Here is a 16,146-nt window from a genome sequence, read left to right on the forward strand (position 1 = left end):
GTTTCTGGTTAGGAGCCCGCATCCCAGATCACAGCGCCTGGGCTCCAGGTGCCCGGCTCTGGCTCCGACCCGGCTTCCTGCACGCATGCACCCTGGGAGGCAGCAGGTGGTTACTCAAGTCCCTGCCAACCCTGTGGGGACCTGGATGGAGCTCCTGGCTCCCAGCTTCAGCCTGGCCTGGCCCTGGCTTGTTGTGGGCACCTGGGGGCGTGGACCAGCAGATGGAAGATCTGTCATTCATGAACAGCAACAATGAAATGCTAAAATTTTTTCTAAATGACCAGGGTGGGGAGGGTCGGGGCGGCAGGAGGTACAGTGGGTGCGCCACAGGCTCAGGTGCTCTGTGGAATGACAACGTCCCCATCGTCATCACCCTGCCCTCCCCTGCGATGGTCCACGTTTGTGTCCACGACAGCTTAGGGGACCTCACCAGGTCTCCCACGTGGGTGAGCGGCCCAAGCACTTGGCCCATCGTCTGCTGCTCTCCCAGGGCATTGGCAGGGAGCCGGATCAGAAGTGGAGCAGCTGGGATGAGCTGTGTGCCCCAAAGCCACGACACCGGCCGGGATTCTGGGGAACCCTACAGCTACTCCCTGGATCCTCTTTGGCCGTCGGCTTCTTTCTCTCTGGGCGCTGACCATTTCCTGTGGCTTAGTGCCCCTCCCTCTCTTAGTAATTAAAATATTTTATCCCAAAATTGTAATTAAAACAGAATGGTAATGCAAGAGCACTCTTTAGAAGGAGGAGGGGCCAGCGCTGGGGCTCAGTTGGTTTAGCCACTGCCTGCAGCGCCTGCATCCCATATGGGCACCTGCTTGTCTCGATGCTCCACTTCCAACCCAGCTCCCTGCTGACGCACCTGGGAAAGCACTGGAAGGTGGCCCAAGTGCTTGGGCCCCTGCACCCACGTGGGGGACCTGGAAGGAGCTCCTGGCTTCAGCCTGGCCTAGCCCCAGTCATTGCAGCCATTTGGGGAGTGAACCAGCGGATGGAAGACCTCTCCCTGTCTCTCCTTCTAACTCTGCATTTTAAATACATTTTTAATAAATAAATAAATTTTAAAAAAGAGGAGTGATCTCACTTTCCATTTGAACTCTTTGGCACGGACTTAAAGCATAGTAGCAGGTCCGGCTGCTCGTGGCCCTGTCTGTAAATCTGTGTGACTGGATTCGCAATGTTTTTCCCCCACAAGACACATTCCCTTTATTTATGATTTTTCCCTTATACCCACTTACCAAGCACTGAGTACTCAGGTCAGGCAGACTGTGGGGGGTCGGGGAGAGAAATCTGCCACCTGCTGTTCACTCCCCGAATGTCAGCAGCCGCTGGGGCTGGGCCAGACCAGAGCCAGGAACTCCATCCGGGTCTCCCATGTGGGTGGCAGGGGCCCAGGCACTTGGGCCATCCTCTGCTGCCTCCCAGGGTGCGCACCAGCAGGGAGCTGGGACTTGCCCCAGGCCCCCCACTGCGGGGTGCAGGGGTCCCCAGCAGCGCCCTGACCACCACTGCACAGGCTGCCCGTTCGAGGGCTGGAGTCTGGGGGGGCCCCTCCGAGGGGCGTGTGTGGGGCTCTCGGGCACGCTTCCTCCCATGCTTTGCAGGGTGGGCTGGGCGGCCACTTGTTCAGCACACGGGAGTCCACAGAGCTGGTGTCCCCACGGCCAGAGGTCAGGCTGGGGTTGAGGTCCGCTCATTTCCCACTCCCACAGTGGGTTCCCCGGCAGTGCCTGGAGTGACCCCAAATGCTTTCGGGACCACCTCTGCCCAGAGACCAGCTCGGCCTTCGGACAGGGTGCGTCCCCTGTGCTGGGAGCACAGAGGAGGTTCCACAGACGAGCGTCCCTCCCCCTGGCGCCCACCTGATTTTAAACGCAAGCAGTACGATAGGCACATGACGGAGACACAGGAAACGGAGCCGGGCAATGCTCCCTGGAAGCGGCAATTGGCAGAGGTTGGTGCCTCTCCAGGTACTTCTGTGTGTGCGCAAGCCCACATGAAAACCAGCCACCCACCCAGCAGCCTACTGACGAAGCCACCAGCAGCCACGTGCAACTTCTGACTGCTCCCCCGCCCACTGGGCATTCCCTCCTCTGCTTTCTCTGCCAGTTAGAGTCCCCGAGACCCCTCCCCCCGCTGGGAGCCCAGCAGACAGAAAAGGGTGGATTTCACCAACTAAGGAGACCGAACACATGCGTGTAACATGGAGTCGTGCCCAGGTAACACAGTGTGACACAGCCATGCACGTGTGACAGTGAGACACAGCCATGCGCATGCGACACAGTATGACAAGGGGCCACACACATGCAGCATAGTAACACATGGAGCCATGCACATGTAACAGTGTGACACAGTCATGTACATGTGACACAGTGTGCCATGGAGCCGTGCACATGTAACAGCGCAACACAGCCATGCACATGTATGTGACACAGTATGACGTGGAGCCACACACATGCAACACAGTAACACACGGAGCCGTGCACATGCCTGTAACTGCAGGACACAGGCCCCAGGGTGGCAGTGTGGAGGCAGGGCCTGGGGCGGAGTTGCCTGCGGTTCTCCAAGGACCCCGTCTGTTCAGAGTGGGTGGCCGTAGAGGGGCAAGGCTGGCTGCATGCGCTCGGCCTCTCGCACACCTGCCCAGGCTGTGTTCGCCCCTTGTGTTCACCCGGCCTTGGACACGGCGAGGGCGGTGGAGAGCGGGGGCTCTCCTCCTCGCAGGCTCCTCCCACCCTCCTGCAGCCGCAGCAGCCCGGCCCACGTGCACCAGTCTGGCACCGCAGGGGGTCGGCAGCCTGCCCCCCTGAGCTCTGCGGTGGCCTCCTCCACCTCTCTCATCCCAGCCCGGGCCCACGCCAGTGCAGTGCGCCGCCCGTGAGCCGCCAGCAGCCTCTGGGGGCTCGTGTCCAGGCACCGAGCTGCACCCGCCTCTGTCTCCGTGGGTCGTCCCACTCGGCTGCCGGGGGCCCTCAGGGGACGCCCAGGGGTGTCTTCCGGGAATGCTCCCCTCTGCTCCCGGGACGGTGGGCTGGGCACAGCCGGCGGGCACCTCACCCCCCAGACCTCTCCCATGCCTTCCACTGCATCACCACCTGCGCTGAGCGCGCCTACTTTCCCGTATGAGCCGCTGGATGGCCAGGGTGGAGACGGGGGCCCTTGAGTTGTCGCTGGATGGTCAGGGTGGAGACCGGGGCCCTCGAGTTGCTGCAGTGGACACGGACAAAGACGGCGACCAGCATGGGGATGCCCAGCTTCTCCGCCTGCGCAGGGGGTGCCCGGTTCCAGGGGTGCGGAGAACGGACGCTGGGTCTGTAAGGAGCTGGCCCTGCCCACACCCGGCTCCCAGGGGAAACCTCGCTGTGTCCCCAAGTGAACACCTCGTCACCGAGGGGTGACGACCGTGTCAGAGAGGAGCCCAGCAGTGCTGCAGTCCCCGAGACCACAGCCACGAACGTCCGGCCCCACCCTCACCCCAAGAACGTCCGGCCCCCACCCTCACCCCACGAATGTCCAGCCCCCACCCTCACCCCATGAACGTCCAACCCCCACCCTTATCCCACGAACGTCCGGCTCCCACCCTCACCCCACGAACATCCGACCCCCACCCTCATCCCACGAACGTTCGGCCCCCACCCTCACCCCACGAACGTCCGACCCCCACCCTCATCCCATGAACGTCCGGCCCCCACCCTCATCCCACGAACGTCCGACCCCCACCCTCATCCCACGAACGTTCGGCCCCCACCCTCACCCCACGAACGTCCGACCCCCACCCTCATCCCATGAACGTCCGGCTCCCACCCTCATCCCACGAACATCCGACCCCCACCCTCATCCCACGAACGTTCGGCCCCCACCCTCACCCCACGAACGTCCGACCCCCACCCTCATCCCACGAACGTCCGGCTCCCACCCTCACCCCACGAACGTCCGACCCCCACCCTCATCCCACGAACGTCCGGCTCCCACCCTCATCCCACGAACATCCGACCCCCACCCTCACCCCACGAACGTCCGGCCCCCACCCTCACCCCACGAATGTCCGACCCCCACCCTCATCCCACGAACGTCCGGCTCCCACCCTCACCCCACGAACGTCCGACCCCCACCCTCACCCCACGAACGTCCGGCCCCCACCCTCACCCCACGAACGTCCGACCCCCACCCTCATCCCACGAACGTCCGGCTCCCACCCTCATCCCATGAACGTCCGACCCCCACCCTCACCCCACGAACGTCCGGCCCCCACCCTCACCCCACGAATGTCCGACCCCCACCCTCATTCCCACGAACGTCCGGCTCCCACCCTCACCCCACGAACGTCCGGCCCCCACCCTCACCCCACGAACGTCCGACCCCCACCCTCATCCCACGAATGTCCAGCCCCCACCCTCACCCCACAAATGTCCGACCCCCACCCTCATCCCATGAACGTCCGGCCCCCACCCTCACCCCACGAACGTCCGGCCCCCACCCTCACCCCACGAATGTCCAGCCCCCACCCTCACCCCACGAATGTCCGACCCCCACCCTCATCCCATGAACGTCCGGCCCCCACCCTCACCCCACGAACGTCTGGCCCCCACCCTCACCCCACGAACGTCCGGCCCCCACCCTCATTCCCAGTGCCCCCCTTCACAGCAGCCTCCTATCTTGGGGACGCACCTCTACCCATTCTAGAAAGTTCTCCGGCCAGGAGCCAGGTGTCGGCCAGCGGCCCCTGTGGGATCTGACATGGAGTCTGTGTCTCTCGCAAGTGGCAGACGCTCTGTGTGCTTGGATTAACGAGCAAGTTGGCGCCAAGCACAAATACCACAGGCAAATTATTTTTAAAGATTTATTTATTCAGTTGAAAATTACACAGAGAGAGAGGCAGAGAGAGAGAGAAGTCTTCCATCCACTGGTTCACTCCCCAATTGGCCACAATGGTCAGAGCTGCGCTGATCAGGAGCCAGAAGCTTCTTCCAAGTCTCCCATGCAGGTGCAGGGGCCCAAGAACTTGGTCCATCTTCTACTGCTTTCCCAGGCCATAGCAGAGAGTTGGATGGAAAGAGGAGCAGCCGGGACTCGAACCGGTGCCCATATGGGATGCTGGCACTGCAGGCCACAGCTTTACCCACTATGCCATAGCAACGGCCTCAAGCTGTTTATCAAACTCTGAACCTTTCATGGAGTGGCCCAGCCAGAGAAGACCCCCAGCCAAGGGGCGGTGGGGACACAGAAACACCTGTTGCACAGGCTCCTCGTCCCTGGATCCCTCGAGGCGGCCGCTTCTCCACCAGTCGGGCAGGGGTCCGGGGTCTGAGCCTGTGCCTCTCAGACCTCAGTGGCGTCCCCTGTGGCATGGGGACGTCCCCGCTGCTCCCTCGGAGGGCAGGTGCCCGGCATGGCGTGCGTGTTTCAGCCAGTTGTCCGTGTGGTTTCACGTCTCGGAGGAGAGCCCTGTTTGGACCCCGTGTCTGCCCTGTGTGCGCGAGGGGACTCTTGTGTGAGCGAACACCCCCAAGTACCCACAGGCTGGTGCTAACTGTGCGATGGGTGGAGCCATCTCCACTTCCTACATGAGCCTGAAACCTGACAGCCATGCGACCCGTCCAAGGCCACCAAGATGCAAACAGCAGGGCAGAGGCTCAAACCCAGGCCAGGGGTGCCGGGTGGTTTTCCTGGCGGCCCAGCATACAGCAGGCCCTGCACTGCACAGAGACCAGGGGTGCAGCCCCCAGACACGAATGCGGCGGTTCACATGTGTTGAGAAGAAAAAATCTCTCCTCGCGCTCTTAGTTCTCAGGGAGCTGAAGCAGAGGATGGAATCCATCTTCTGCACGATGAGCGGCACTTTCAGGTTAAGTATTCAGAGCGTGTCCACCTGGGTTTGGCCTCTGGAGGACAGGAGATGCTGAGGTCCGGCTGTCTACACCGTCTGTCTACACTGCAGCTCTCAGTCCACAAGCCAAAGCACAGCTCCGATGTGCAGCTTCTGCCCTTGGAGACTGGCAGGAAGGGCCAGAGCCCCGCCCCCCGCCTAGCTCAGGCCCAGGGGGCAGTGTGTTCCCTCCCTCCCTGGGTCAGGAGACCCGGCCAGCAGATCGGACACCGGCGTGGAAATGCTCCCCGAGACAGATGAGAGCGGCATAAATCCCGCCCAGCTCGCGGGAGCCGGCATCCAGTTCCACCCAAGGTGCTTCAGTGACAGCGCAGTTTGAAACCAGTGTTCTGAAAGCCGGACGTCACACGACTGTAGCAGCACCGGCCGATCTCGCGGCCCAGACTCAGCAGCGAGCGCTCCTGGCAGGGCCGGGCCTGGGCACGGGAGCCTCATCCCGGCACGGCTGGTACAGCCTCCGGAAGCCCTGTCTCTCTGCTTTGCCTCTCTGGGAAAATGCAGTTGCATGAAAAAAAAAAAAAAAAAAAAAAAAAACCACTTATTTATACTCTGCCTCCTTCCTTACATGTGAACAACAGCACATCCAAAGCTTCCCAGCAAATGCTAATGATCGTTCTTTTCAAAGCAGCCGGTATTTGGGGGGCCCTATAATGAGTCTCTGAACCAAGAGCTCCCCCGACAGCCAGGAAGCGCCCTGCAGGGAGAAGCGAGTGTCCAGGTGGATGCACTCCCTCGAGACGGGAACTGTGCCCCAGCCGGAGCTGCACTGGACACAGTCCCGTGTCAGAGACGTCCCAGCCCGGCCAGGGCAGCACTGAGACCCACAGGACTCCGGCCAACAGCCACTCTAGAGCCAGCACTTGAAACGGTCAACTGGTCTCCCTGCCAGGGACCATCAACCAGCAAGTCTCAGGGTCCTTACGAGCGGATCAAATTATTGAGAGGATGAACTTCGCACAAGCGCCTTCAACAGTGAGGGCAGGGAGAGACACACACCGGGCAGCACGGATCAGCTGGGAAGCGTGCCCACGTCTGGCGGGGCATGACTCCTGAGGCAGGGGTCTGTGCTGCCGCTGGCGGCGGCCGGGACCCTGGCCAGGGCTTTGCAGGCGTTGGCCTCATCACGTTGGCAGGTGACATCGGAACACCTCCAGAGGAGGACAAGGGGTTTGCACCCGTCTGGAGGAAGACAAGTGTGTCCAGGAGGAAGCAGCAGTACCGGGTGCCTACTGAGCATGTGAGCAGAGCGTGTGCGCTCACAGGATACGCAGAGTCCCGTGTTGACAGTGGAGTCCCTGCTGTCACCCAGGGCAAGCTGCTGCAGCGACCGACGGGTCTGAGAGCCCCCAGCAGCCAGAAGACGGGTGGGCGGTGCCAGCCGAGGCCGCTGGGACCGGCCTTGTGGGACCGGATCTGAAGGTGGGGCAAACCCCACGTCTTGACTTGGGAGACGCTTGGCACCCCGCTTCGGCGCTGCTTTAAACCAGCGGCTGGAGAAGGCGAAGTGAACCCAGCCAGCAGTTCTGGAGTGAAATGACTCCCTCCCAGGCTGCGAGCTGGGCAGGGACACGGGACATCTGCCCGTCCAGCAGCCAGCAGGGACCTGGGACCACGGAAGGCATTTGCATTTATTTGGTCAATTTCTGCCCATGTTTCAAAATTCCTTCTTCCTGCTCTTAGAGTTGCAACGTTCCACGCCTCACCAGCCATTCCTGGCTTCTGACGCTGGGTTCTAATAACGCAATTCAGCATCCTAGGGCATGAACATCTCTCTCTCTCTCTCTCTCTCTCTCTCTCTCGATTTTACTTACTTATTTGAGAGGTAGACTTATAAAAGAGAGAGAGAGAGGTCTTCCATCCATTAGTTCACTCCCCAGACGGCTGCAACGGCCACAGCTGCTCCGATCTAAAGCCAGGAGCCAGGACCTCCTCCTGGTCTCCCACGCGCGTGCAGAGGCCCAAGCACCTGGGCCATCCTCCACTGCTTTCCCAGCCCATAGCAGAGAGCTGGATGGGAAGAGGAGCAGCCGGGACTCGAACCGGCACCCATATGGGATGCCGGCACTGCAGACTGGAAGCTTTAGTCCACTGTGCCACAGCGCCGGCCCCCTGAGCATCTTTTTCAAAGATGTTCTCTTATTGCTGTCACCAAGGACACCGATGGATGCTGTGGCGAGTGGTCCTTCATTCCTTCGACCGCCCCCATCACTGGGCTGCCGTTTGCTCACAGTGAGAACAAGAGGAGCCTGTCATCCTGACGGGCTGGACGGCGGGCCAGTGTGAAGGCCCAGGGCCGCCCTGCTCCAGGTTAGATCTGTGCCCAGTTAAGTTTGTTGAATGACTGCACAAAGACTGCCCGAGAGCAGGCACCTGCTAGGGCGCAGGGCCCCTCCCCGCGACTGGCCTGGCCCTGGTCTGCTTCTGCCTGGTCTCACCCGGCTCCCCCGCCCTCCATCCAGGTCCACACTGCGCGCTCTAAGGCGTGACTCATTGTGCAGCCATTCTTGGTCAAGGCAAGTGCTTGCACGGGTCACCGGTAGCAAGGCCGTAGGGAAAAAAGCGCTGTGGGCTCGGAACCCTGGCCTTGCCCCTCACCTCTCTGACAGTGTCTGTGGCTTCTCCTGAGACACAGAAACAGCGGCAGCTGCCCCCCCCCCAGCAGCCAGGGCACCCCCACCAGGGGGGTCCACCCCTTAGCCACCCCGCCCCAGGGTCAGGAGGCTCAGCCACATCCCCCCACCTGGGCGGCACCTCCTCTGGCTGTGCAAGCGCAGAGTCCAGGCACAGTCCACACAGGGAATAGGCAGCCAGTCTACACAACAGGGAGCAGTAAGCGGCTTCTCAGCCCAAGTCCTGGGACAAGAAGCCAAGCCACTCTGAGACAGCAACGGCCACCCACACGCGCGCCGGAGTGTAAGCACCTGTCTCCCCGGGGTCCTCGCGGTCACACCGGGGATAACCCAGCCAGTGCTCGCCTCGGCGGTCCCGCAAGGCCGCAGCAAATCCCGCCTGACCGCGCGGGTCCCACCCAGGCAGTCTTTGTCCGCTGCGCCCCAGCCGTCAGCCGGCGACCGCATCCCCGCGAAGGGGGCTCGCGTGTCCCTGGAGCAGCGAGGAGTGCGCTCTCTGCACGCGCGGACAGGCCGCCCTGGGGCGCACAAGCCGCTCGCGCGCCCCGGCACGAAGCCCCTCCCCAGCTCTTCCCCTGCCCCTGTGAGCTCTTCCCTGGGGATCTCGACTCCACACCACCTGCCAAGTCCGCGCCCAGGCCTTCCGGACGTCTGCGACACCAGCCGCGCGTGGGGTCGGCTTCTCCCCTACAGGAGACATCTGCCGGGGGATGGGGCGCCCGCGGGTCACTCCGTGCGGCCTGCACGCGGACACGCCGAGGACCCGCGCTGCGGGCGCCACCCGCCTCTGCACCTGGAGCCGCTGGGCTCCGAGGGGAACCGCGGTCCCGCTAGATGGCGCCGCGTCCCCGGGCCCGCGCGCCGGACACCCCCTTGGAACACAGCTCCCCGCGCCTCCCGACGCCGCGCGCAGAGCAGCGGCTCTCGGGCGCCCGAGAAAGTCCCGGTCCGCGGGGACCGCTTCCCGCTCCCAGCACACCCGCCGCCAGCCCCTCGCAGGAGGCCGCCGCCAACGGCTCCGCACGGCCCCACGGATACACCTGTCCCCGGCCCCCGCGTCCCGCCCGCCGCCCCGCCGAGGACCCCGGAGCCGCTCGGCAACTGCTCCGAGCGCTCCCCAGGCCCCGCGTCCCGCTCCGCGCCCACGCAAAAGCCGCTCGCACCCACACCCTGCGGCTCCGCAGACCCACGCGGGGCCCCGCGGTGGGCGCCGCGGCCGGGCACAGGGAGCCTGGAAGCGAACGCAGCGAACGCCGAACCCCGGAAACTTTCCCGCCGCCCCGAGCACGGCGGCCGCGGGCAGCCGGGAGCGAGACGGCGCGCTTACCTTAGCGGCTGCATGAGCCTCTGCGGCCCGCGGGGGTGGCCGGCGGGGCGGCGGGCGAGCTGGAGCTGCCGAGTGTCGCTGGTCCGCGCCGGGCAAGGGGCCGCGGCGGGGCTGGCGCTCGTCCCCGCCGACCCGGCCGGCTCAGCAGCGGCCCAGGGCGCGCCGCCGGCTCCCGGGCTGCCCGCCCGCGAGCGCCTGGAGGAGCCGGCCCGGGAGCCCACGGCCAGTGCTTCCCGGCCCCGCGGCTCGGGCGCCGCACGCGCGCTCCGGAGACGACTGCGGCGCGGGGCGGCCGCCCGCGCTCGCTCGCCCGGCCCCCGCCCGCCGTCGCGAGCTCCGAGTGCGCGCGGAGGGGAGGGGGCGGGCCGGGCGCCCCTGGCGCGGGCGGGGCCGGGGGCGGGGCGGGGTGCGGCGGCGAGCGCCTCGGGTCGCCCCGCCTGCCCGCCGCCGCCGCCCCACCTTCCCGCATCAGCACCGCGGCGCGGGCGCAGGGCGCGGCCGTGGGGAGCCCAGACGGTCCCCGAGTGCTGGGCGAGGGGCGCGGGCGACCGACGCGGCGACCCCTGGGTGCCCCCCGACTCTTCGGAGCCCTCGGGCGACGCCAAGGACCGCACTTTTGCGACTTAAGGTCCGCGAGGGTCCCCGGGGACCCTCGGAGGCTCTGGAAGGGCCGGTTTGTCCCGGACTGGTGTTTAGGAGTCCGGGGAGAAACGGAGGCACACGTACAGCACGCGTCACGCACGAGGGGGTTGTCGCGTGACTCCCGCACAACGCAGGCGAGTCGGGCGCGAGAAGACCGCCGCCCTCGCAGGGCAGCCCCCCGCCCAGAGGCCACCTGCGGCCCGCGTGCGCCCCGCGCCACCGCGCGCGCACAGCGCCCATGGCGTCTCGCGAGCTCCTCGAGAGACCGCTCAGCGTTCAGTGCACGCTCGCGCCGGCTTGGCCAGGGCGTGCAGCCGCGCGCCCCGGAGGCCCGGAGCCGCGGGCGGGTCTGGGACCCTGGCTGGGTCTCGGCGGGCAGGAGCCGTCGGCCTGGACACGCAGCCAGGGCCTGCAGCCTGCCCCAGACGGAGCAAGCTGTCTCTGAGCTTGGGTCCGGAGCGAATTCTTCGGACTTGTCAGTGACAAGGGGTCAGCCCCGCGAAACACGGCCGTTGTGCACGCCCGCGGTCTCGACGCAGCGCTCTGCTTCCTGTGGGCCGAGCGTGTTTGGAGAATCTGTAGCCGCGATATAAATAACATCCATGGGATTTCGCGGGAAGCGTGGCTGCTCGGTGCAGTTGGCTCTGACCTCGAACGACGCCTTTAGCTCTGCTGGGCCCGAGCCCCTGTGATCCACAGAGGCGCTGGCCTGGTCTTGGCTGGGGAGCCTGTGCGTCTTGCAGCCCTGGTGTCCCGTGAATACCCACTTGCTTCCCTTACCCATCTGCTCCTTACCCCCGCAGGGCACAGCCCACACTTGGCCCCTCTCTTTCCTGACGCCCGTCTCGCTCAGCGTGACCCTTCCCCAGGGCCACGCGGGTGGGATCCGCCCTTACCGCAGTGCCAGGCACCTAAGAGGCGCACTCCGCAAACCCCCGGCGGGTAGCTGCCGGGCTGCTCTCCGGTCCACGCGGCCCGGCATTCGTAAGAAATCTGTAAGCGGAAGCCTCGCTTTCTAAAAGGGAGCTGGCGGAAAGCACGCCCGGGGGCGAGGAAGGACCATTCTCGGCCCAACCAGCCGCCGCCCTGCTGGGTGAGTATTGATGCCAACCTAACGCACTTGGTTAGGTTGGAACTGCACACGTCTGCTGGGATACACACACAATGAGCGCCCGGATTTAGATGGGACCTCCGGGTGTGTCTAGGGTGCAAATGAACAATCGTGCGTGGCTTCAGCCAACGGCCTAACACAGAGCTGCAGGGACCCTCTTCTTCCCCAGAAGGGCCGCATGCTTTGGGGATGTGCACAGAACACAGATGCCCTGGGTTCAAGCGTTGACAGCAGCAACCACAGGAGCAGCTAGGGCGAAGGAGTGCGGTGTGAGCTGCCCCCGGCCGACGGCTCTGTGGCTTCTCCCTCCCCCCTGTGCGCAGCTGCCCAGGGGGACGTGAGGGTCTGGCTTCGAGTTCACAGAGGAAGAGTGGGACTGACGGCTTCCAGCTCTTGTTGGCCGCTTCCCCCTCCTGCCTCTGCGGATGCCGCCGGGTTAGGGGGAGAGCTTTAGTGCCACAGAGAAGGGGCTGTGAGCCCTGCGGGGGGCTCCCCTGGGGCCATCACACCTCGGGGTGCAGCGCAGGTTTGAAGTTTCTGCTGTGGCCGTGAGGGTGGCACCTGCAGGGCCACAGTGCACCCTCGGGGACTCAGGGGAATCTTCTGCCATGAAGCCACGTGAGAGCTGGCCCTGGGGGACGGCCCTTTGCGACAGGAGCTCTGCCCGTGACATCTTTCTGGGTAAATTCAGGTTCAAAAGGAAAGGGTGGCTGAAGGGAGCAGCAGGTGCAGAAGTCTCAAAGGAGCCCGGGCACGAAGGTAGAGCCGATTGTCACACCCCGGGTCTCGTGAGGCCGGGGGCAACAGGTGACCACAGCCGATTGTCACACCCCGAGTCTCGTGAGGCCGGGGGCAACAGGTGACCACAGCCGATTGTCACACCCCGGGTCACGTGAGGCCGGGGGCAACAGGTGACCACAGCCGATTGTCACACCCTGGGTCTCGTGAGGCCGGGGGCAACAGGTGACCACAGCCGATTGTCACACCCTGGGTCTCATGAGGCCGGGGGCAACAGGTGACCACAGCCGATTGTCACACCCCGGGTCTTGTGAGGCTGGGGCAACAGGTGACCACAGGAAGCTGCGTCTCCCTCCAGCATGGGGCCTCCCAGGGGCACTTTCTCCTCGTTGGGAGTGGGGCTCCTCACTGACTTGGAATGCAGGTCTGTCCCTCGGGGGCCCACAGCAGTGGGAGAAAGAACGCTCCAGAAAGCTGGACTCCAGCAGGGGCTTAGCAAGCCCACCGTCCACCCAGCCCCTCCCTGTATCATTCTGTGCTGTGATGTGTGTTCAAATGCTACCCCCAGACCGCCCTCCTGGGCTCCGTGCCCACCAGACTGCTGCGCGGGACCCCTGCGACTTTCCGGAGTGGACGCTGCAGGGAGGGGGGGAGCGAGAGACAGGAGGTGCAGCTGACGGCGGGGCTGTCGCTAGCTGGAGGGTTAGGACGTCTTCCTGGAACTGGAGGTGGTCCTCAGTGGGTGGATCTGATCTGACGTGAGGAAGCAGGGAGGGACCGGCACCGTGGCACAGGGAATGAGCAGCCACATCCCCACAGTCAGAGTGCCTGCTCCCTGCTGCAGATCCGGCTTCCTGCCCACGCGCTGGGGGTAGCCGGTGAAGGCCACGCTCCTGGGTCCCTGCGGCCCCTGTGAGAGACCCAGGCGGAGCTCCAGGCCGCTGGCTTCAGCCTGGCCCAGCCCTGGCCGTTGCTGCCATCTGGGGAGCGAACCAGCAGGTGGAAGATCTCTCTCTGTCTTTCTTCTCTTCCTTCAAATAAATAAATAAAAATAAACCTTTACACAAAGAGAGAGAGGCGCTGACTTATGAAGGGGAAGGGTTACATTGGTTCACGGCTTTAGAAGTTCAAGAAGTAGGAGATCAGGCGACCCTGTTGGCCTGGGGTCTGCTGAGGGTGCCGGATGGGGGAACGCAAACAGAGAAAGGATCACATGGCAAGCCCAGAAGGGGCGGGAGGGAGGGGAGAGAGAGAGACAGAGAGACAGAGAGAGAGAGAGAGAGAGAGAGAGAGAGAACCTAGACCCAGATCGGCTTTTATAACCCACCGTCTCCTAAGAGCCCAAGGCACACCAGGGATGTGCAGTTGTCCCCTGGGCCACCTCCCAGACACCTTAATTAGGCCAAGTCCCCGCCCTGACCCAGTAAGCACCAACTCTAATCCATTAATCAAGAACAGAAGACTTAGGGGACCAACACCTGGGCCTTCGGGGAGGTGCCCAAACTGTAACAGCGCCACATTTTGAGCCCTTACGGGGGGCTCTCAATGGCTGATCAGAAGAAATTCTCATACCTCACAAGTAGAGGTCTTTTCTTGATTCTGGTTGTCAAAAAAACTGAGATTTAGAGGTTCCTTCTCCTGGAAGAGCACCTGGCATCGCACCTTGTCCACAGATTCCACAAATTCAGCCACGGGCGGGAGTGGGAGACTCCAGGACCTACCTGTGGTCTGCAGGTACGGCTTGCGGTATGGGCTTATTTTTAAACAAAAGAAGTCACTAGTATTTAAAAGTACAGAGATCGTGTATTGGGGACGGCTAGGCCGCTGTGACAGAGCCAACGCCAACTTCGAGAACAAAGTTTCTGTACCCTGGCACCCCCCCCCCCCCCATCAGTCTGAGGAGCTTTCCAGGGATGCACGCCCCTTAGAAGCCATTGTTCCATGCCCCCCTCCCCCAAGCCTTCCTGTGACTGCAGACTTGGGGCTGGGTTGCTGCCTGTGGAGGAGGCAGGGCTCTGCCTGTGAGGTCACTTCCGCTCATCTGTGGCGGGGGGGGTGAGCCAGCCGCGCCAGCTGCAAGGGAAGCTGGGTAATTACGGCAGTTGGGCAGCCACTCGCTATGATTGCGGAGTCAGGGGGCATAGATGGTGCTGGTTACTGACAGCCGGGTGCACCCTGTGGATGTAGCACGGCACAGCGGCAGAAGCGACGGTTCTGGACCCTGAAGCCCCGGATTCGGATCCTTGGCCCCCTGCTCCCACTGGGCAAGCTGCCATGAGATGTGTGTGCTCTCTGACCGCTGAGGCAACCGCTGGTCCCTCCTTAAATAGCTGCTGGGAGGGGGATCGAGCCGCAAGGGTCTCAAGGAAAGAAAAAACCGGCTTGAGCCTGTTTGGGGAAGGGGTGATTGAGGTCCCAGGCATGACAGAGAACCCAAAGGCAGGAAGTAGAGGTGAACGTTGGGGGAGCGACTGGACTTGGAGCTGGAGGCCTTGTGGAGAACAGGAGAGGGGAACTGCTAGGGGCCATCCGTCCATTAGCAAACCCATGGGAACCTCAAGCGGCTCATGACAAAATGGAATTTAGAAAGTTTGTTGTGGCTCAGAAAATGTTAGAAATCCACACAGTTTTTCATGGTGTACATTTTCCACGAAGACCGCTTGTGCCGACTGCATCCATGTCTGTCTGCCCCACACCCTGGGCTAGGCCCCTCGCTCTGTCTGCTCCACTGCGCTGCCCGGGGCTGGGAATCCCTGCCTCCATCCCGGTGCTCTCGGATCCGGGTGCGCTGAGACAGTGTCTCCTGAGCGAGGCCTCGGTACGATAGAATCCCGGCAGCCCACCCTGGTTTACCGTGCCCTTGCAGTGTGATCTCCTGTGTCTGCCTCTCTGACCATCTCTCTGCCTTAGCCGCATGGACCGCTGTCTCTAGATAGACCATCCACAGCCTGCTCCTGCCCCAGGACCCTTGTCCGAGCTATTCCCAATGCCTGGGGAACCCCCACTTCTTCCATCAGTTCACACCTTGGTGTAAAAAATGCAGAATGCCCTCTCTCTATCATGTCACCCCACTTTAATTCCCTAATTATCAAAATTTTATTATTTCCTCATTGGCTTACTTGTTTATCCAATTCCTATAGCCTTTCACTGGTTCAAGGCCTGGCTGCTCCACTTCCAATGCAGCTTCCTGCTAACACACTTGCCAAAGCAGAGGAAGATGGCCTGAGTGCTTGGGTCCCCGCCACCCGTGTGGGAGACCCCGATGAGGCTCCTGGCTTCAGCCTGGCCAGCGCTGGCCACTGAGGCCGTCTGGGGAGTGAACCAGCGGATGGAGGACCTCTCTCTCTCCCCTTTCTTCTGTAACTCTTTCAAATAAGTACTTTTTTTTTTAAAAAAAGATGTTGTTTAAACATTGGTGTCAGGGAGAATCCCGCATTTGAGCGAGCCCCCAAAGAAGGAACCCCCAGGCCCCTCCCCCAGCCGCGGGGGGACCAGGCCTCCCCCGGCACATCCCCGCGCTCAGGTGGGCTCCGGGCCCCGGGCCGGCGCAGCCAGGCGACCCCTCCCCAGTCTCTGCCTCTCCCGGAGCCAATTCCTCGCCGCGAGGGAAACCATTCAGGCGCCGCTTTAAGCGGCCAAGGCTCGCTGCTCAGGCTCTGGGCTCGGCCTTTGACTCTGAGAAAGCTCAAAAATGAAGCAAAAAAGGGACTACGAGGAAAATGTGGCCTTGGGATCTGCCCTGTGGCCAGAAAGATGGGTGGCGGCGCCGTGGGCTGGAAGAGGAGCAGCCGGGCCATCAGGGTCATGGGCGGCC

General features: G+C 63.1%; 1 protein-coding gene across 1 annotated transcript in view; it reads right to left on the bottom strand.

The window, feature by feature from the left end:
- The window catches only part of RGMA (repulsive guidance molecule BMP co-receptor a), a 31,134-nt gene extending 21,214 nt beyond the window's left edge, over positions 1-9,920 (bottom strand). Inside the window, exon 1 of the mRNA XM_062204540.1 lies at positions 9,842-9,920. Coding sequence (XP_062060524.1) covers positions 9,842-9,855 — 14 coding nt within the window. The 5' untranslated portion in view covers positions 9,856-9,920. The remainder of the gene's footprint in view (positions 1-9,841) is intronic.
- Between the last annotated feature and the right edge of the window lie 6,226 nt (positions 9,921-16,146).

The sequence above is a fragment of the Lepus europaeus genome, chromosome 11, assembly GCF_033115175.1.
Source record: "Lepus europaeus isolate LE1 chromosome 11, mLepTim1.pri, whole genome shotgun sequence".
In the NCBI taxonomy this organism is placed as follows: domain Eukaryota; kingdom Metazoa; phylum Chordata; class Mammalia; order Lagomorpha; family Leporidae; genus Lepus; species Lepus europaeus.